This window comes from Crinia signifera, chromosome 1 (assembly GCF_055691185.1).
Source record: "Crinia signifera chromosome 1, ASM5569118v1, whole genome shotgun sequence".
Lineage (NCBI taxonomy): Eukaryota > Metazoa > Chordata > Amphibia > Anura > Myobatrachidae > Crinia > Crinia signifera.
In genome coordinates, this window is record NC_139217.1 from 367,405,017 (window position 1) to 367,427,056 (window position 22,040).

At 43.5% G+C, this 22,040-nt stretch overlaps 1 protein-coding gene across 1 annotated transcript in view; it reads left to right on the forward strand.

Annotated features, from left to right (window-relative positions):
* SLC15A4 (solute carrier family 15 member 4) overlaps positions 1–22,040 on the forward strand; it is a 51,395-nt gene that overhangs the window by 21,879 nt on the left and 7,476 nt on the right. The window contains exons 3-5 of the mRNA XM_083150581.1: positions 8,072–8,234; positions 9,175–9,246; positions 19,726–19,894. Coding sequence (XP_083006707.1) covers positions 8,072–8,234; positions 9,175–9,246; positions 19,726–19,894 — 404 coding nt within the window. The remainder of the gene's footprint in view (positions 1–8,071; positions 8,235–9,174; positions 9,247–19,725; positions 19,895–22,040) is intronic.

Sequence of the window (22,040 nt, forward strand, 5' to 3'; positions counted from 1 at the left end):
TGAGGCTGAAAATAGTCGAGCTCCGTCCGGGAGCTCGACTATTTCTGGCTTTTCTCGGCAGACAGAGCCCAACAGCTTCTGAAGTCGGGCCCGTTCTGCCGAGAACCCCTGTTCAATGCTGTAGGGGAAGACGACAGACATTGAATACCCCCCTATGTATGGCTATTAAATTCTTATCACCATTGTATTAACATGAGTTTTGAGATAGTATGTTATAATTTGATAAAACACATTGTCATTGCTTTATTTGGGAACAAATTAAAGCCTGCCCATATTTTTATTCAGTGAACAATGATAGTTTAAAGAGCTTGAACATGAAGTACTAGGTCACAAATAAAAATAATTTTCCACTATTCGCTCTTCAATAGAGCTCTTCGACTGATATTTCCAACATCTTATAACCCATACCTCCTTTCCCAATAAACCTAAATCCTAGTGATTTCCAGATCATACCTACCTTATGTATAGACTACAGATCTATTTCTAGTATTTCGGAAGCACATATAGAAATATAAATTTTATGCCAAAACCAAATAAAATGTTAATACTTTGATACCTGTTTATGTGCAGTCACATCTAGTGGTTGTGCTTTTGAATGCTTGCACCTTCTTTTTTTTTTTTTTTTTTTTTAATTGTATCTTTTTTTCAACAACTTAAAAGCAAGGTAGCACCCCTCATTAGTGGTCTATGCCCCCTGCTTTCTATTCTTGCTGTGTTTGAATTAATTGGAGATGGGAAGCTATCACCATAGACAAAATGATTTTTGTTCATCTGTCCTGTCCAGGTACTGGCATTTTCCTGCTGACAGGATACCTTGTAGTATGGACCTTTTATTGAATCCTACCAGACCACCCTTCAGGCTTCTGGGGTGAAAGTGACATGCTTTCCATCAAATGACCATTTATATAACAATCTATCAAGGTTTTCAGATAACCTTCCCTCAGTGGCCTTAAGGTGCCCACACACTAGAACGATTTTTGGGCCGATTTCCGATAAATCGGCCGATATATCCGATGTTTACCGATAATCGGTCGAAAATCGGCCGATTTTTGTCCGATCGCGCTCCCGTGGATCTTTAACTGAATCTTCTGATCTTATGTGCTGCACAAAAGATCAGAAGATTTAACAAAAGATCCATAGGAACGCACACGGGATCTTAAGAAAAATCTTTGGTAAAGATATGCGCTTGCCTGAAATCTTTGGTCCAGGGCGGACCAAAGATTTGAAGGCTAATTTATGCGCACATCTTAAGATCAGAGATCTTTCTAGTGTGTGTGCACCTTAAGAAAAATCTTTAGTAAAGATGTGCGCTTGCCTGAAATCTTTTGTCCAGGACGGAAAAAAGATTTCAAGGCTAATTTATGCGCACATCTTACGATCGCAGATCTTTCTAGTGTGTGGGCACCTTTACAGTTTCAAAACCAATTCATATATACGTTTCTTTCATTTCGGCAGTAGTTTAATCTTACCCATTACAGTACATCCAGAAAGTATTTACTGCATTTCTTGTTCCACATTTTGGTATGCTACAGCCTTATTCAAACATAGCATACAGGTTTTCTTTAAAATTCTAAACACAATACCCCATAATGACAATGGAAAAGTTTTGGGGAGACTTTTTCCAAATTTATAAAAAAATAAATTAATAAATAAAATCACATGTACATAAATATTTACAGCCATTGCGCAATACTTTGCATCAATTATAGCCACAAGTTTGGCGCACCTATCTTTAGGCAGTTTCACCCATTCTCTCAAGCTCCATCAGGTTGGATGGGAAGTATCGGTGCACATCCATTTTCAGATCTCTCCAGAGATGTTCAATCGGATTCAAGTCTGAGTTCTGGCTGGGCCGCTCAAGGACATTCAGAGTTGTCCCGAAGCCACTGCTTTGATATCTTGGCTGTGTGCTTAGAGTGGTCGTCCTGCTGAAAGATGAACAGTCAGCTCAGTCTAAGGTCAAGAGTGCTCTGGAGCAGGTTTTCATCCAGGATGTCTCTGTACATTACTGCATTCATCTTTCACGTTCTCCTGGCTAGTCTCCCAGTTCCTGCTGCTGAAAAACATCTCTCCAGCATGATTATTTCACCATGATGCTTCAATGTAGGGATGGTATTGGCATGGTGACGAGCGGTGCCTGGTTTCTTCCCACTATGATTCTTTGCATTCACACCAAAGAGTTCGATCTTTGTGTCATGAGACCAGAGAATTCTGTTTCTCATGATCTGAGAGTCCGTCAAGTGCGTTTTGGCAAACTAGGCTGGCTGCCATGGTTTTTTTTTTTTTTTTTTTAACTAAGGAGTATCTTCAGTCTGGCCACTCTACCATACAGGCATGATTGGTGGATTGCTGCAGAAAGGGTTCTCCTGGTAGATTTTCCTCGCTTCATAGAGCAATGGTGTAGCTCTCACAGAGTGACAATCTGATTCTTTGGTCACCTCCCTGGCTTGGGCCCTGATCCCTCAGTTTAGACTGCTGGTCCGCTCTAGGAAGAATTTTGGTGGTTGGAACTTCTGTTTACGGATTTTTTTTTTTCCTTTTCTTTCTTAACCCAGATTTGTACCTCAAGACAATCCTGCTATGGAGGTCTGCAGACAATTCCTTTGGCCATGCTTGGTTTGTGCTCTGACATGCACTGTCAAGTGTGGAACATTTTATTGACATTTTATTTATGTTAAGGAACATATCAAGAATGATCAGTGGAAACAGGATGTGCCTGAGTTTAGTTTCAATCTTAATGGCAAACGCTGTGAATACTTGTGTGCATGTGATTTCTTAGTTTGAGATTTTGGCAAATTTTATTAAAAATACATTTTTTTTTTGGTCATGTCATTATAGCATGTTTGTAGAATTTTTAGGGGGGAAAAATGTATTCCCTTGGAATGAAGCGCTCTGAATACTTACCAGATGCACTCTATTTCCTTTCTACAATGCCTTTAACATGACATATATATATATATATATATATATATATATATATATATATATATATATATATATATATATATATATATCTATCTCTATCTCATCCTGCCGGCACTCTTCAGCAATAGCAACTGGCCCTGGTGCCCAAAAAACAAATAATACAAATGCTCCAACAAATGATGGCACTCCGGAGGCAAAACAGTTCAGCAAACAAAACTTGTGTATTGCAGTTAAGCTTTCGGGGTTTGATCCCCTTCGTCAGAACACATACAACAAACACAGAATAGCACTTACATATATACACTCTTCAGTGGTGAAAGTCACTCCTCTCCACGGCATTCGTTGCAGGGGCGCACGCTGGTCTGGCCGGGAGTCCTAGTGATGACATCACAGCTGTAGGACCCGGAAGCGTCGCCGTTGCTAAGCAACGCAACACGCTTGCGCTTCACACTGGCTTTGTTAATCATCGCCGCAGCTCCGTGCCGCCTGCTGACAGCCCTGCACACGCCAATCTGGGGGGGGGGGGGGACAGAATCAAAACACAAAGCTTTGTAGCAAAAGCATTGTCATGATATATAATAAATGCAACGTATACATTATGGAACATACAAGAAAACATAAAGAAAAAATACATAAACAAAGCGGACATAGATCAAATACAACAGAAAGCATTATGTGACAGCATTCCAACTGATCTTATCATTCAGCCCATTAGGGGCAATAGTGTTGATCCTGAATATCCAGCATGATTCAGTGATTAAAAGGTGTTTAGCCCTATCACCACCACGAGGAGACTCTTTAATCTGATCAATTATAAAATATTTAAGACTGGACAGAGGATGTCCAGCTTGTTTGAAATGGCGTGCGACAGGCTGATCCACAGTCCGGCCGGCTGCAGCCAGATCTATTGCAGACCTGTGCAACGCCATTCTAGTACGAAAAGATTGGGTAGTCTGGCCCACATAATGGTAGCCACAAGGGCACACCAAAATGTATACCACATACTCCGATCTGCAAGTGAGCACATGTCTGATGTCATAGTGCTTGTCCAAATGGGGGTGCTTAAACTTTTTGCAAGGCACTATATATTTGCACGTAGTGCAGTTATGGCAGCTATAGCATCCAGGTGGTTTGCTGTAGACATTAGGGGCCTTGGGTGTATTCATGTGCAGGTGGGTGGTGACTGGACGATAGGAGGAATGTGTTCCTACCCACGTCTTTGTAGTACACATCCGTACACAGCTTGTTATCAGTGATGGAGATTGCTACATCTAAGAATTGAGCAGAAATATAACTACAGGAATAGGTGAATTTAATGGTGGATTCAAAAGAATTCACCTCAGCCATTAATAACTCAAACCGCTCCTGCCCACCCGTCCACAAGACAAAGATATTGTCTATGTAGCGGGTGAACAGGAGCATGTATTTATTGACTTCAGGGCGGTTTAGGAACATGCGATCTTCTTCGCCAAACATATATATATATATATATATATATTAGCATACGAGGGTGCTACCGCCGATCCCATGGCGCCGTAGCTGTAGGTAGAAACTACCGTCAAACATGAAGAAGTTCCGCTCTAATGTCAGTCTGAGCAAATTAAGAAATAGTTGATGGTTAAAAGTTGAACTGTCCAAGTGTTGATCCAGAAATGACTTCATTGCAAGTAACCCCCCTTCATGGGGTATGGAGGTGTAAAGACTGGATACGTCTAAACAGCACATCAAAGTGCCAGGAGGGACTTCAGGAATGTCCAGGAGTAGTTTCAGAAAGCTGGTTGTGTCTTTAAGAAAAGACTGTTTGGAGCAAAGAAGTGGTTGCAAGACGAAATCTAGGAGCTGTGACACAGGTTGATATAAGGAATTTCTGGCAGAAATGATGGGACGGCCCGGTGGATTCCTGGCATCTTTGTGTACTTTGGGGAGGGTATTACAGCACAGGAACCACCGGAGCCGCCATCGATATCCTGTCACGGACTTTAGTAGGCATTAAGCCATCAACGACTGCAGCAGAAAGAATAGCAGATAATTCCTTTTGGTATCTTTGAGTGGGATTCAAATGCAGTTTCTGGTACACAGCTGGATCAGATAATTGATTATAAATTTCCAAGCGGTAGTCTTCGATGTTTTGGATCACAATGGCTCCGCCTTTGTCGGCGGGCCTGATTGTGATATCCTCATAGCTGCACAACTGCTTGAGGGCCATCACTTCAGCTGAAGACAAATTCTTTGTAATTTTACCAGGGGCTGCCACAAATCTGCTCATTAAATCGTCCAACAATCTACCAAATGTCTTGATTGACGGGTTATTTGAGATTGGATCGAATTTTGAGCTGGAGTTACTTGATAAGAACTCATCAAAGATACCTTTAGGGCCTTGAAGGGGTTCTGATTGAAAGAATTCCCTCAAGCGTAGTTTCCTCATAAACCTATGGTGGTCACAGCGCCAATCGAATTGGTCAAAAAAAATTGTCGCTACAAAAGAAAGTCCCTTAGAGATAACACTTGACTCAATAGGGGACAAGGTACGGTTAGATAAATTAACAATCAGGGCTTCTTGTTCGACACCTTGCGAGAAGTATTTCTTCTCACTTCGCCTATTTTGCCCGCCCCTGCGGGTGGCCGGCCGCTTCCGCGCGGTCTCGAGGTAGATGCCCCTTGACCTAAAGGGCCACCTTGCTGGTCAGTAGCATCATCGGATTCTGAGAGAGCAAAGTCGCTGTCACTGGTCATATTCGTATTGAGTTGTCTATTCCGGGATTTCTGCTGCCAGGGTTTTCGCCGGCGGAAGCCACCTTCTTGGCGCTTATTGGGGTGCTCTCCTGAGAGCCATCCGTAAACCTTGTTATCGTCATAATCTGTATCCACAGTCTGACGTTTACTTCTTTTGAATTTAAGCAATTCTCTTTTGTAGATTTCACATTGCTGCTCCAACTTAGCCAGGTTAGCTGCATTGGCAGAATTATTCAGGATTTCATGATGCTCAAGCTGAAATGCAGCAATTTTATTCTTAGTGACCTGAAGCTCCCGACCGGACTCTTCAATAACTAGGACCATCAAGTCCAATGATGTACGATTTTAAAATCCCAATCCACTTGCGGACAAACTCGGGATTATTGCGCCCGATCGTGGGGATATTCCGGATGCGGAATCCCCGGGGAATTTTATGTGCTCTAAAGTAGTCAGATAAAGAGGCTCCATGTAAATGGAAATCCGTCTCGCGTCTTCTCAGTTTAAACAAATGCCGCTGCAATTCCTCAATGCTCTGGTCGGCTTGAGCCAATGCAGGGTCTTCTTCAAACAAAATATTGTCGATTTCTGTTGTAGTGAAGGAGAAAGTTACTCCAGCAGGAATAGACATGTTCTGACATCCTGCCATGTCCTGCGTCGACGCTAACTCAGATGGTTCCATCGTGCAGTATCCAAATGCCGGGAAAAGAGAATATTTAGTAGCGCTGACTGAGGTAAATGGTAATAATAAATACAGTCCCGGTGCCTTGCAACATACCACAGTGGCAAACAGGTATACCACAGTGACTATACAGAAATCCAATCCTGCCGGCACTCTTCAGCAATAGCAACTGGCCCCGGTGCCCAAAAAACAAATAATACAAATGCTCCAACAAATGATGGCACTCCGGAGGCAAAACAGTTCAGCAAACAAAACTTGTGTGTTGCAGTTAAGCTTTCGGGGTTTGATCCCCTTCGTCAGAACACATACAACAAACAACACAGAATAGCACTTACATATATACACTCTTCAGTGGTGAAAGTCAGTGGTGTGTGTGTGTGTGTGTGTGTATATATATATATATATATATATACATACATACATACATACATACATACATACATACATACATACATACATACATACATACATACATACATACATACATACATACATACATCCTACCATACAAAAGAACGATTGGGGTGCGCAACCTAATCCTTACAGTGTACCTCCCAGTTCGTATGATCAGGGTTTTCCACAATAAAAAGACGATTCATCCTGAAAGGGACTGTGCATGATTATTGCGAATATATTCAACACCAAACACAAGGAAACAATCTCCAGAATGTATTTCTGATTTTCTTATAATACAAACTGGGAGGTACACTGTAAGGATTAGGTTGTGCACCCCAATCGTTCTTTTGTATTTTATGTTGTTTATTGTTCCTCACTAACAGGAGGAAAATATATATATATATATATATATATATATATATATATATATATATATATATATATATATATATATATATATATATATATATATATATATATATATATATATATATATATATATATATATATATATATATATATTCTACTATCTTTTTCTGGGTCATGCTTATTCCTTTTGTGCTTGGCTGATTGTGTGTTTTTTACTCCATGACAATGTATAGTCAAACCCAGAGCTCTGGCCTATTTTCTGTAGCAGAACCGGGACAAGGGATCTACAGCAAAAAGTTAGACAACCATTAGGTCGACATGCAAAAAGGTTGACACAACCATTAGGTCGACATGGGGGTTTTCACTGTTTTTTGACCCACATGTCGACATGGACACAGTTTGAAGTGCACCGCGTCTCCTTGCATCGCTCGCTGTGCTTGCAATGCTTCGGGCACACTATTTTATTCTCCCTCCACGCCCTAGTGGATGGTAGGGCATGAAATACTGCATGTCGGCTCAAAAAAGTGAAAAACCCCATGTCGACCTCTTAACTGTCTACCTTTTTGCATGTCGAACTAATGGTGTCGACCTAATGGTTGTCTATCTTTTTGCTGTAGATCCCTTGTCTGGATACCACTGTAGCTTGGTACGATTAGTCTGTGCTGGAATTATGCATATTATTGCATTTGTGTTCCAAATTCTGGCACCTGGCAAGTTTCATGGTTTGTTTTTTGTTTTTCTCTTGAGTATATGGATGTATTCAATACATTTTTCAAATATACATAAGTCACCTAAGATGCTCATTTCCATGTTATGTAGGTATTGGGCATAATTTCTATAAAGTGATACTGCTGGTGCAGTCTTAATGTGTATAACCTGAGCTTATAAATTACCATATATTGTGCTGCATAGATGATGTTTATGTACTTTGATATTTATATGTTCTGTCTTTTTGAAAAACACCAACAGCCAAAACAATGGTTCAAAGAGGCATAACCAAAGCATTCTTGACATGGCAAAGTCTTCACATAATGGTCCATTTAGAGACGATAAAGTAGAAGATGTGAAAGCTCTCGTAAAGACAATACCAGTCTTCTTGGCTCTTATTCCTTATTGGACTGTCTATTTTCAGGTTAGTGATTCGATCAATGCCACAGCTCATATGGGTCTGTTTTTATATCCTCTTATTCTATCGTGTTCTAGTTTAACCACCTTCGGTCCACAAATGGGGTGCTAGGTATGAGACCACTAGTAGATAAGCACATCAGTTGGCTAAGAAGACCAGCACACTCCATTAAAAGGTGAAATGGCAACTTTAAGTCTAAAGACCCATACACATTGGGCAATTTTGAGCTGAAAGCTGCTCAAAACACCCAAGTTGTCTTACCAGCAATTGAGGGGCTTTGTGGACGGCTTTGCATAGCGCTGTGCTATGCAAAGCTGACAACGCCAGGCAGGGGGAAATCGTCTCAGTGTGTATGCACTGAGCATCCCCCGCCCAGGTTAAATACAGTATATTAAGTTTTGTTAACATCCTATATACCTGGCCGTTTGACTAACTACCCAATTGTCATAATGCACACTTTTAGGAACTGTCCTATCTTTTGTCTTACATTCCATGTAAACACAACTACTTCACTTTTCCTATAACCCACATCGCTATACCGGGTTGGAACCGGGATTTCAATCTCTATCCCTGAACCTGCACTTCCACATTAAACTTGGGTCGCCTATTACTCACAGGGCAACCTAGTTTTAACTCTTCTTATAACCCGGGTCAAATTGCCAGATTGGTTAACACGGGTTATCCGCTTTGGTGCTTTCCCACTGCACCTTGACAACCCAGCATTTACCCTGCTCCAAAGTGTGGTGTGAAAGGAGTGCTAGTTATTGTGCTAAAATTCATATTTGTTAATTGATGCTTGTCAAATGTGACTATTATAATGAACAAAGTATTCTGAAAATACTGTTGTAAAACCTTTCTGCCTTTTTATAATTTATGTTTTTGTTTAAACCACATTTGACCTATTTGAAATATGTCTGGCTAGTCCTATAATACTTCTCTTTTATAGATGCAAACTACATACGTACTTCAGAGCCTTCATTTAAGAATCCCACAAATATTTAATAATGCAAATCACACGGTAAGATTTCTTATTTATGCATGTATTATATTGCTTGTCTATGGCGTTAATAAACCACAAGTGATTGCTTACGAAAACTAATGTATTAACTTACATTATTATATATCGTAGGTTCTTAAACTCTGTATTCATGTCAACTGGCATGATGTTTTTATTACTCACTGTCACATTTTAAAAGATCTACAGGTGGAAACTTGTTTGGGGTTCTGGGGATAGAGTTTGAGAACCTGTGCTCTAGATAAAAATAAACAGTGAGGTGTCTGACTTGAACTGCTTTAACCCCTTCCCGACATTTGACGTACATTTACGTCATGGCCGGGAGGTACTTCCCGACACATGGCATAAATGTACGTCATGAGTTTAAACTGTCACTGCGTCTCGAGACGCAGTGACAGAGGGACGATGTCTGCTGTCCCTGACAGCAGACATGTCCCTGCATGCCCAGGGGGGGCTGCGATGTCGCCCCCCCGTCAGCGATCGCTGTGATTGGCTGTTCAGTGTGAACAGCCATTCACAGCGTTTTCCTGTGTTACCAGCGAATCGGACGCTCGGTAACACAGGTGTCAATCACCGCCGGGCGTCAGGGGGCATGAGGGGGTCATCGGTGACGATGACACCTCACCCCACCCTCACCCCACCTGCCCCCAAGGCTGTGATTGGTCCGTGGGACCCACGGACCAATCACAGCCAAGGCGCGACATTTAAACTGACGGTGACTGCGCTGCAGACGCCATTCCGGTCTGGAATAGCGTGCAGAACGGTCACCGTGCCTGCCTGCCGTGAATACCGACCTGATCCTTGCTAATACTTACCTGATCCTTGCAAATACCTTACCTGATCACCTTATCACTGCTTGTAGCGTGCTGGACGCTTCCTGGATCTGACTTCCTGAGACTTCCTGCTGCTGCTGCAGTGTGATAGAGAGATAGAGAGAGATAGAGAGAGATAGAGAGAGATAGAGAGAGATAGAGAGAGATAGAGAGAGATAGAGAGAGATAGAGAGAGATAGAGAGATAGTGACAGAGAGAGCTATATTTTGTGTCTGCTACCCCCCCTTTTTGGGGGTGCAGGGGTTTTCTATATATATATAACTGTCAGTGCTGCTGCTGCAGTGTCATACAGTGATAGATAGTGATAGATAGTGAGAGGTAGAGAGATAGAGAGATTTGTGTCTGCTACCCCCCCTTTTTGGGGGTGCAGGGGTTTTATTTTATATATATAACTGTCAGTGCTGCTGCTGCAGTGTCATAGAGTGATAGATAGTGATAGATAGTGATAGATAGTGATAGATAGTGATAGATAGTGATAGATAGTGATAGATAGTGATAGATAGTGAGAGATAGAGAGAGATAGTGACAGAGAGTGATAGAGAGTGTATATTTTGTGTCTGCTACCCCCCCTTTTGTGCTGATCAGTATATCTGTGCTGATCAGCAACTTTTTGGGGGCGCAGAGGTTTTTTTTTATATATATATACCTGTCAGTTGCTGCCAGTTGCACTGTCAGTTGCACCAAAGGTTGTGCACCTGCTGTCCCTCACTGGTAATCAGTGTCGCATCACTGATCACCTTTTTTTTTTTTTTGTGAGTGCTGTGGGGTCTTTTTTTAATTTTTTTTTTACACACACTGATTTTGTGGGTGTCCTGTGGCCACTGTGCGCCGATCAGTGACGTACATCACTGATCAGCTTTTTCGGCACAGGGTTGATCAATTTTTTTTTTTTTTTTTGATCAGATTCCTGTTGCCTTTGAGCGCTGTTCAGTGACAGACGTTACTGACCAACATCTGTGCTCAATTTTTGGCGCAGGACCTTTTTTTTTTTTTTTTAACCCCTTCAATTTTTTATTTTTAACCCCTTCATTTTTTTTTTTTTTATTGGTATAAAGTATTTTTTTTTTTCTGCACCACATACACACTACATACCCCCCGGATTGAAATAAAGTTTGTACCCCCCCCCTACACTATACACGTGTTGAAACATTTCACTACCAGTAACACAAAAATAAAAATGGCATCCCAAATGTCCTCCCAAATGTCCTCCCAAATGTCCTCCCAGTCATCCAGGAGAATGTATTCAGTGGAGGAGGCATATGCCATGCTTGCCTCTGACTCTGACACAGGCAGTGATGCAAGCGGGGAATTTGAAGGATTCGTCTTAAGCTCCTCTTCCTCCTCTGGTGATGAGGGACCCCCTCAAAGACGCCCCCGTAGATCAGCTGAGATTCCCCCCCCAATAATTGATCTAGTATGGACCCCACCACCAGACAATTTTGAGCCCCAGGTTCCTGAGTTTTTGGCCATGCCAGGAATCCAATTTGATTCCACAGGTCTCAGAGAAATTGACTTTTTCAAATTATTTTTCTCTGATGATTTTATAAATTTAATGGTGGACCAAACTAATTTATATGCCCAGCAGTTTATTGCTCAAAACCCCACGTCATCATTTGCTAGGTGGACCCCTGTAGATGCAGTAGAGATGATGACGTTTTGGGGTCTGGTGTTTCATATGGGCATAGTAAAAAAGCCAGAAATTAGGCAATATTGGAGTACAGATGTTCTGTACAGTACTCCATTTTACCGTATGGCCATGCCCCGGACTCGATTTGAGACAATTCTTAAATTTATACATTACACCGATAATGCACAGTGCCCACCCAGAGATGATCCCACCTTTGACCGGCTATTCAAAGTCAGGCCGGTCATTGATCATTTCAGTGCCAAATTTGAAGAGGTGTACATCCCTGAAAAATTTATTTGTATCGACGAGTCCCTTATACATTTTAAAGGAAGGGTTAAATTCCGCCAGTACCTTCCCAGTAAGAGGGCAAGGTATGGCATAAAAATGTATAAACTGTGTGAAAGCACCTCAGGGTACACCCACAGGTTTAGGGTTTATGAAGGGAAGGATTCAAGAATTCAACCGCCAGAATGCCCCCCCTCCCTCGTAGGTGTTAGTGGGAAAATTGTCTGGGATTTAGTGCACCCCTTCCTGGATAAAGGTTATCACCTCTATGTGGATAACTTTTACACTAGCATCCCCCTGTTTAAGGCCCTTGGTTCAAGAGGTACAGCAGCTTGCGGTACTGTGCGCAAGAACCAAAGAGGCCTCCCAAAAACGCACATTGCCCAAGTAATGAGAAGGGGTGAAAGCAGGGGAATATGCAACGAAAATATGTTGTTGGTCAAATATAAGGACAAGAGGGATGTCCTTATACTGACAACAATTCACGGAGACAGTACCACCTCCGTCCCTGTACGAGGTACCAGTACCCACACCTCCAAACCTAATTGTATCCTGGATTACAATAGGTACATGGGCGGAGTGGATCTTTCAGATCAGGTACTGAAGCCGTACAGTGCCCTGCGGAAAACAAAAATCTGGTACAAGAAGGTGGCCGTGTATATCATCCAGATGGCACTGTATAACGCTTACGTGCTATTCCGTTCTACCGGCCAGAGGGGGACATTTATGCACTTTCAAGAGGAAGTCATAAAGGGCCTAATATTTGGGAACCAGCAGGCAGAGGGCCCCAGTACTTCTAGTACTGGCCCCCGTATTGTACCAGGGCAGCATTTTCCTGATGAAATCCCCTCCACTGGAAAAAAGGGCAGGACACAAAAAAGGTGCAAAGTTTGCTATAAAAAGGGAATAAGAAAGCAAACTATTTTCCAGTGTGACACTTGCCCCGACAAACCCGGCCTATGTATAAAGGAGTGTTTTAAAATATACCACACATCTATGGAATATTAGGTTCATAATTTCACCGTGCTTCGGGGGTCTTGCTAATGCCACATAGCACCCACCATTCATTCCACCAGAATCTGAGCCGCAAAATCCAAAAATCACTCCTTCCCTTCTGAGTCCTGCCATGCACCCAACTGGTATTTTTTGGTCACATGTGAGGCATTGCCGTACTCGGGAGAAATTGGGGCACAGATTTTGGGGTGCTTTGTCTCCTTCATTCCTTGTGAAAATGAAAAATTTTGAGCCAGAACTGCATTTTTGTGTAAAAAAATGTAATTTTTCATGTTCACTGCCCAGTTTTATCAAAATTGGTGAAACCCCTGGGGGTTTGAAATGTACACTATACCCCTAGATGAATTCCCTGAGGGGTGTAGTTTGCAAAATGGGGTCACTTGTGGGGGGGTTCCACTGTATTGGTGCTTTGGGGGTCTTGCTAATGCGACATAGCACCCACCATCATTCCACCAGAATTTGTGCTGCAAAATCCAAATATCACTCCTTCCCTTCTGAGTCCTGCCACTTTTTGGTCACACATGAGGCATTGCCGTACTCGGGAGAAATTGGGGCACAGATTTTGGGGTGCTTTGTCTCCTTCATTCCTTCTGAAAATGAAAAATTTTGAGCCAGAACTGCATTTTTGTGTAAAAAAATGTAATTTTTCATTTTCACTGCCCACTTGTATCAAAATTGGTGAAACCCCTGGGGGTTTGAAATGTACACTATACCCCTAGATGAATTCCCTGAGGGGTGTAGTTTGCAAAATGGGGTGACTTGTGGGGGGGTTCCACTGTATTGGTGCAACATAGCACCCACCATTCATTCCACCAGAATCTGTGCTGCAAAATCCAAAAATCACTCCTTCCCTTCTGAGTCCTGCCATGCACCCAACTGGTATTTTTTGGTCACATGTGAGGCATTGCCGTACTCGGGAGAAATTGGGGCACAGATTTTGGGGTGCTTTTTCTCCTTCATACCTTCTGAAAATGAAAAATTTTGAGCCAGAACTGCATTTTTGTGTAAAAAATGTAATTTTTCATGTTCACTGCCCACTTGTATCAAAATTGGTGAAACCCCTGGGGGTTTGAAATGTACACTATACCCCTAGATGAATTCCCTGAGGGGTGTAGTTTGCAAAATGGGGTCACTTGTGGGGGGGTTCCACTGTATTGGTGCTTGGGGGGTCTTGCTAATGCGACATAGCACCCACCAAAATTCCACCAGAATCTGAGCTGCAAAATCCAAAAATCACTCCTTCCCTTTTGAGTCCTGCCATGCACCCAACTGGTATTTTTTGGTCACATGTGAGGCATTGCCGTACTCGGGAGAAATTGGGGCACAGATTTTGGGGTGCTTTTTCTCCTTCATACCTTCTGAAAATGAAAAATTTTGAGCCAGAACTGCATTTTTGTGTAAAAAATGTAATTTTTCATTTTCACTGCCCACTTGTATCAAAATTGGTGAAACCCCTGGGGGTTTGAAATGTACACTATACCCCTAGATGAATTCCCTGAGGGGTGTAGTTTGCAAAATGGGGTGACTTGTGGGGGGGTTCCACTGTATTGGTGCTTGGGGGGTCTTGCTAATGCCACATAGCACCCACCAACATTCCACCAGAATCTGAGCTGCAAAATCCAAAAATCACTCCTTCCCTTCTGAGTCCTGCCATGCACCCAAATGGTATTTTTTGGTCACATGTGAGGCATTGCCGTACTCGGGAGAAATTGGGGCACAGATTTTGGGGTGCTTTGTCTCCTTCATACCTTCTGAAAATGAAAAATTTTGAGCCAGAACTGCATTTTTGTGTAAAAAAATGTAATTTTTCATTTTCACTGCCCACTTGTATCAAAATTGGTGAAACCCCTGGGGGTTTGAAATGTACACTATACCCCTAGATGAATTCCCTGAGGGGTGTACTTTGCAAAATGGGGTGACTTGTGGGGGGGTTCCACTGTATTGGTGCAACATAGCACCCACCATTCATTCCACCAAAATCTGTGCTGCAAAATCCAAAAATCACTCCTTCCGTTCTGAGTCCTGCCATGCACCCAACTGGTATTTTTTGGTCACATGTGAGGCATTTCCGTACTCGGGAGAAATTGGGGCACAGATTTTGGGGTGCTTTTTCTCCTTCATACCTTCTGAAAAGGAAAAATTTTGAGCCAGAACTGCATTTTTGTGTAAAAAAATGTAATTTTTCATTTTCACTGCCCACTTGTATCAAAATTGGTGAAACCCCTGGGGGTTTGAAATGTACACTATACCCCTAGATGAATTCCCTGAGGGGTGTAGTTTTCAAAATGGGGTGACTTGTGGGGGGGTTCCACTGTATTGGTGCTTGGGGGGTCTTGCTAATGCGACATAGCACCCACCAAAATTCCACCAGAATCTGAGCTGCAAAATCCAAAAATCACTCCTTCCGTTCTGAGTCCTGCCATGCACCCAACTGGTATTTTTTGGTCACATGTGAGGCATTGCCGTACTCGGGAGAAATTGGGGCACAGATTTTGGGGTGCTTTTTCTCCTTCATACCTTCTGAAAATGAAAAATTTCGAGCCAGAACTGCATTTTTGTGTAAAAAATGTAATTTTTCATTTTCACTGCCCACTTGTATCAAAATTGGTGAAACCCCTGGGGGTTTGAAATGTACACTATACCCCTAGATGAATTCCCTGAGGGGTGTAGTTTTCAAAATGGGGTGACTTGTGGGGGGGTTCCACTGTATTGGTGCTTGGGGGGTCTTGCTAATGCGACATAGCACCCACCAAAATTCCACCAGAATCTGAGCCGCAAAATCCAAAAATCACTCCTTCCGTTCTGAGTCCTGCCATGCACCCAACTGGTATTTTTTGGTCACATGTGAGGCATTTCCGTACTCGGGAGAAATTGGGGCACATATTTTGGGGTGCTTTTTCTCCTTCATACCTTCTGAAAATGAAAAATTTTGAGCCAGAACTGCATTTTTGTGTAAAAAAATGTAATTTTTCATTTTCACTGCCCACTTGTATCAAAATTGGCGAAACCCCTGGGGGTTTGAAATGTACACTATACCCCTAGATGAATTCCCTGAGGGGTGTACTTTGCAAAATGGGGTGACTTGTGGGGGGGTTCCACTGTATTGGTGCAACATAGCACCCACCATTCATTCCACCAGAATCTGTGCTGCAAAATCCAAAAATCACTCCTTCCCTTCTGAGTCCTGCCATGCACCCAACTGGTATTTTTTGGTCACATGTGAGGCATTGCCGTACTCGGGAGAAATTGGGGCACAGATTTTGGGGTGCTTTTTCTCCTTCATACCTTCTGAAAATGAAAAATTTTGAGCCAGAACTGCATTTTTGTGTAAAAAAATGTAATTTTTCATTTTCACTGCCCACTTGTATCAAAATTGGTGAAACCCCTGGGGGTTTGAAATGTACACTATACCCCTAGATGAATTCCCTGAGGGGTGTAGTTTTCAAAATGGGGTGACTTGTGGGGGGGTTCCACTGTATTGGTGCTTTGGGGGTCTTGCTAATGCGACATAGCACCCACCAAAATTCCACCAGAATCTGAGCTGCAAAATCCAAAAATCACTCCTTCCCTTCTGAGTCCTGCCATGCACCCAACTGGTATTTTTTGGTCACATGTGAGGCATTGCCGTACTCGGGAGAAATTGGGGCACATATTTTGGGGTGCTTTGTCTCCTTCATACCTTCTGAAAATGACAAATTTGGAGCCAGAACTGTATTTTTGTGTAAAAAAAATAATTTTTCATTTTCACTGCCCAGTTGTACCACAATTGGTGAAACCCCTGGGGGTTTGAAATGTACACTATACCCCTAGATGAATTCCCTGAGGGGTGTAGTTTGCAAAATGGGGTCACTTGTGGGGGGGTTCCTAACTTTTAGCATCTTATGGTGCCTAGAAACCTACATGGTGCCTAAAAAATAATCTCATAAAAAGGAGGCTCCAAAATCAAGTAGGTGCTCCTTCTATTATGAAGCCTGTGGTTTGGTCACCGTGCACACTAGGGCCACATATAGGATATTTATGAAAACAAAAGAATTGGGGGAATCAATTTTCAGTCACATTTCTCTAGTAAAATGTACTGTGTTCCTTAGAAAAATGTATTAAAATTGCAAATCTGCAAAAAAAAAGAAATTTTGAAATTTCACCTACACTTTGTTTTAATTCCTGTGAAACACCTAAAGGGTTAACAAACTTCCAAAATGCTGTTTTGAATACTGTGAGGGGTGCAGTTTTTGAAATGGCATCATTTATGGGGGTGTCTCACATACAAGTCCCTCAAAGTCACATCAGAACTGAACTGGTCCCTAAAAAAATCAGTGTTTGAAATTTTCTTGAAAATTTGAGAATTTGCTATTCATATTTGAAGCCTCCTAGTGTCCCAAAAAATTAAAAGGAAGTTGAAATAATGATGTCAACATAAAGTAGACATATGGTCTATGTTAGTTATTCACTATTTTGAGTGGTAAGATTATTTGTCTCACAAGCAGAAAATTTAACATTTTGCAAATCGCTAAATTTTCCATTTTTTCACGATATTTTGGTATTTTTCACAAAAAAACACAGACTGTATCGACCCAAATTTACCACTAATTTGAAGTACAATGTGTCACGAAAAAACAATCTCAAAATCACTGGGATAAGTAAAAGCAAAAAAAAGTTATCCCCACTTAAGTGAGACATGTCAGATTTGAAAAAAAGGGCTCTGTCAGGAACGCAAAAACTGGCTCTGTCAGGAAGGGGTTAAATATGAACCGTTTTTAAGTTGCTAAATACTGGAAAGGACACAAGGCATTCAAATGATTATTAATATTATTAATATTGTTTTGTAATGATATGTAAGTTAAATGTTACTTCAAAGCTGCTTGGCTTTATACATGTAGCTCAGGGGCTCACACAATTTTTTACTCTGGGACCGTCAGACAAAACAATTACAGGACCCCAGCAAGTTACTACAGAATGGTTGCACATTAGCAAGTAAAATGACTGCTAATGTGATGGGGGAGGCAGCGGGTAATGGGGAATGGAAAAAGGAGGCAGGCATTCCATAAAGTCTGTGCTCCCCTTTTTCCCATTCTACTGCCTTCTGGACCCCCCCCCCATGCTGCACTCTCTTAGAAGAGTATCTTCCCAGACTGCGGTGACTCTGCGCAGCAGCTCCTGTGAGCCTGCATACGACACGCACACCCCCCGCATCCCACTCACCTCTCCGAGCACCCGGCCAGCCCCGCCATAATCATCCCACTCACCCTGCCTCCTGAGGCCCCACCCCCTCACGCCAGAAAATGCAGGGACTAGGCTGGTGTGAAAGGGTCCAAACCGGGAATGTCCCTGCATGATCCCTGGACTCTATTCTTCGCTAAGTCCGTGCATTTTTTGGTTGTGAAAGGGCCAGTGATCCAAGGAGTCTGAAGTAGTCAGTGATCCAAGGAGTCATAAAAACCTGTTGAATTGCATGCTAAGAGATCAGAGGAGTCCTTAGTCTGGCGATTTTTTTTCACCTGTTTTAGCGACTTTCTTTTTGTGGACTACTCTGCTATGGAAAGTTGTCCATCCCATAGCTCATCTGCTGGCAATAACCGAAAAGAAAACTGAAAATTGTATGTACCGTATATACTCGAGTATAAGTCGACCTGAATAGAAGCCGAGGCACCTAATTTTGCCACAAAAAAATGGGAAAACTTATTGACTCGAGTATAAGCCTAGGGTGGAAAATGCACAGGGTCTAGGCCAGGCATTCCCAACCACGGTCCTCAAGGCACACCAACAGTGCAGGTTTTAGTGATATCCAGGCTTCAGCACAAATGGTTTAATCAGAATCCCTCAGATACTAATTAAGTCACCTGTGCTCAAGCCTGGATATCTACAAAACCTGAACTGTTGGTGTGCCTTGAGGACCGTGGTTGGGAATGCCTGGTCTAGGGGCACACTGAGACACACTGTACAGGGTCTAGGGCATGGGTCTTCAACCGGTGGCCCTCCAGATGTTGTGAAACTACATGTTCCAACATGCATTGCCACATTTTTTCCTATAAGAGCATGACAAAACTGTCAGGGCATGCAGGGATATGTAGTTCTACAACATCTGGAGGGCCACAGGTTGAAGACATGTAGTCTAGGGGCACACTGAGGGGAGGTTTAAGTTGTGGGACCCATTGTAGAGGGGTTAACAGTGAGGCGAAAGTGATTGATCCAAAGATGGCTGCTGTCACTGTGAAGGAAGCAAGTCCTCCACAATGCCTTTTACCTCTCAAGTGCCCAGCAGAGTGTACAGGGATCCAGGCACCTGGTAAACCTTAGCAGGGTAGTCAGACCCTCAAGGTTCAGGGTCAGTAGGTGCAGCTCCGGCTTTAAAAGTCCACGATTTTCGCCATGGAGCCCGATTCCCGGCCTGGCTCCGAAATTTAGGCCTCGGCTTACCAGTCAAATCTGTCCACCGGGTCTGCAATGAACAGCGCTATGCTCAGGGGACATCTGGCTATCTGATGGAGCTCAAACTGAGCAGTTACAGCGCAGTTAGAGGGGAATAGGGCTGTGGGAAGGAGCATTAGGCCTGGATCCACTTCCTCACAGTCTAAACTACAGTTACCGTATTCACCCTAGTATAAGCCGAGGAGGTGCTTTTTCAGCATGAAAAATGTGCTGAAAAAGTCGGCTTATACTCGAGTATATACGGTATGTGTAAATATTAGAATCCAAATCTGTAAAATGTTATGTTTTGTATTACAGTTTCCGGCTGCATGGCTTACGATGTTTGATGCACTACTTATTTTAATCCTGATACCTCTAAAAGATAAATTAGTGGACCCATTCTTGAAAAAAAGAGGCTTGTTACCATCATCCCTGAAGAGAATCGCTGTTGGAATGTTTTTCGTAACCTGTTCAGTTCTAGCTGCTGGTAAGAATGAATTTTAGATATGCAGCCTGTCTGAATTAATGTAGGTCTTTACATGTCTGTAAAAGCAATACTGCAGTGTCCTGCAGTAGTTTCATTACTTACTGCAATGGTTAGCACTACGCCACAGTGCCTGCCCACAGCTGCACTTAGCTTTGAGACTCTTGAAGCTCATTTGCATTATTAAATCATTGCTCAACGGCACCACCTCTGGCAGATGGTGGAACTAACTGCTTAACTGCAGGGAGGTATATGGAGGGCATCTATGGGCGACATACTATGCAGTGCTACTTAGGGGGATTAGTATGTGCGATTACTATTGGGGACCACTAAGGGTCCACTTTATTTAAAAAAAAAAAAAAATGTTTTTGTGAAATTTAAAAAAAGATTTTTAGGTACTCTTTACCTAGAAGGGCGCCCGTCGCGGTCATCGCGGGTACATTTATGTCTGGCCGCGACGCGATGCCCGCGATTTCCCATTGAAACCCATGTTAAACATGGAAATCGTGTCGGTCGCGTCGCGGCCGGCCATAAATGTACCCGCGATGCTCCCGATTTCCCATAGGAATCAATGTTAAAAGGCGCGATGGACCCGATTTTACTGTTAAATGGCTCAATGGACCCGATTTGGCCATAGGAATCAATGTTAAATGGGCCACAGAGCCCATTAACCCTTAAATGTCCCCCCAAATTTTTAACGCCACCCTACGGTCCACGCCAACCCGAAGCGTGGCGAGCGCAGCGGTACGCGTCCTCCGACCTTTTCATGCCCTACTATCCACTAGGGCGTGGAGTGAGAATATAATAGTGTGGCGAGCGCAGCGAGCCACCGAGCCCGAAGCGTGGCGAGCGCAGCGAGCCCCGCGAGGGGACGCGGATACCTTCACAGGTAGACGCGTCCCCTCGCGGGATTCACAGGTGTCCGTGGCGACGCCGACACCTGTGAAGCCCGCGAGGGGACGCGTCTACCTGTGAAGGTATCCGCGTCCCCACGCGGGGCTCGCTGCGCTCGCCACGCTTCGGGCGCGGTGGCTCGCTGCGCTCGCCACACTATTCTATTCTCACTCCACGCCCTAGTGGATAGTAGGGCATGAAAAGGTCGGAGGACGCGTACCGCCGCCCCTCGCGGGCTCGCTGCGCTCGCCACGCTTCGGGTTGGCGTGGATCGTGGGGTGGCGTTAAAAATTGGGGGGGACATTTAAGGGTTAATTGTGCCTATTTGGGCTCTGTGGCCCATTTAACATTGATTCCTATGGCCAAATCGGGTCCATTGAGGCATTTAACAGTAAAATCGCGGTCAATCAGCCTTTTTAACATTGTTCCCTATGGGAAAATCGCGGTAATCGCGGGCATCGCGGCCATCCCGATTTACCCGCGATGACCGCGATTTTTACCCCCGACGCCCGCGATTTCAATCGCTGGCGCCCTTCTAGGTAAAGAGTACCGATTTTTACTGCAGGGTTGCTGCCATGTGTGACAAATATGTCCAGGTGTGCTGCCATGTTTGCTGTATAATTCCAGGGGTGGCATCACTAGGGGAGTGCAGCCCACACCCAGGTGTCACCCTTCGATAGGGTGCCACCAGAGCTGCACTCACACCCGCACCCCTGTCCCACGGTCCGCACATCCCTGTGGGCACATTTCAAGTTAGGGGAAGGAGAATCTCTGGTGCAGTCAACCTAGTTTAACACAATGATTTCAATAGGAAATGGCAGCCATAAAAAAAAAAAAAAAATCTCCAATCTGAATGGGCCGTTTTTGGATATACAGCTTAATATTAAGCTAAATAGAAAAACCGATTGTTCTGTCACACATTAAGGATGGGCGTGTGCATGGTATGCCCAGGCACACCCTAATGTCTGGCACCCCCATCACCAGGGCCAGGATTCTCCCTGCTACAGTCCTGTTACTGCTGGTGATGTGTCTGTCACACTGTCTGGCAGGCGTCAGCAGCAGCAGCGATGGTAGCTAGAAGTCGTCGTCCCCCCCCCCCCCCCCCCCACCTGCCTGACAGCATATGCTGAAAAGAAGGCGGAGCTACCTGCGCAGGAGGTTTGCAGAAGCAGAGTTGGTGAGTATTACCTGGGGGGATATATATTTCCAATGTATGTATCACACTCCTCTGAACAAGTGCCGGGGTGTCAGCTCA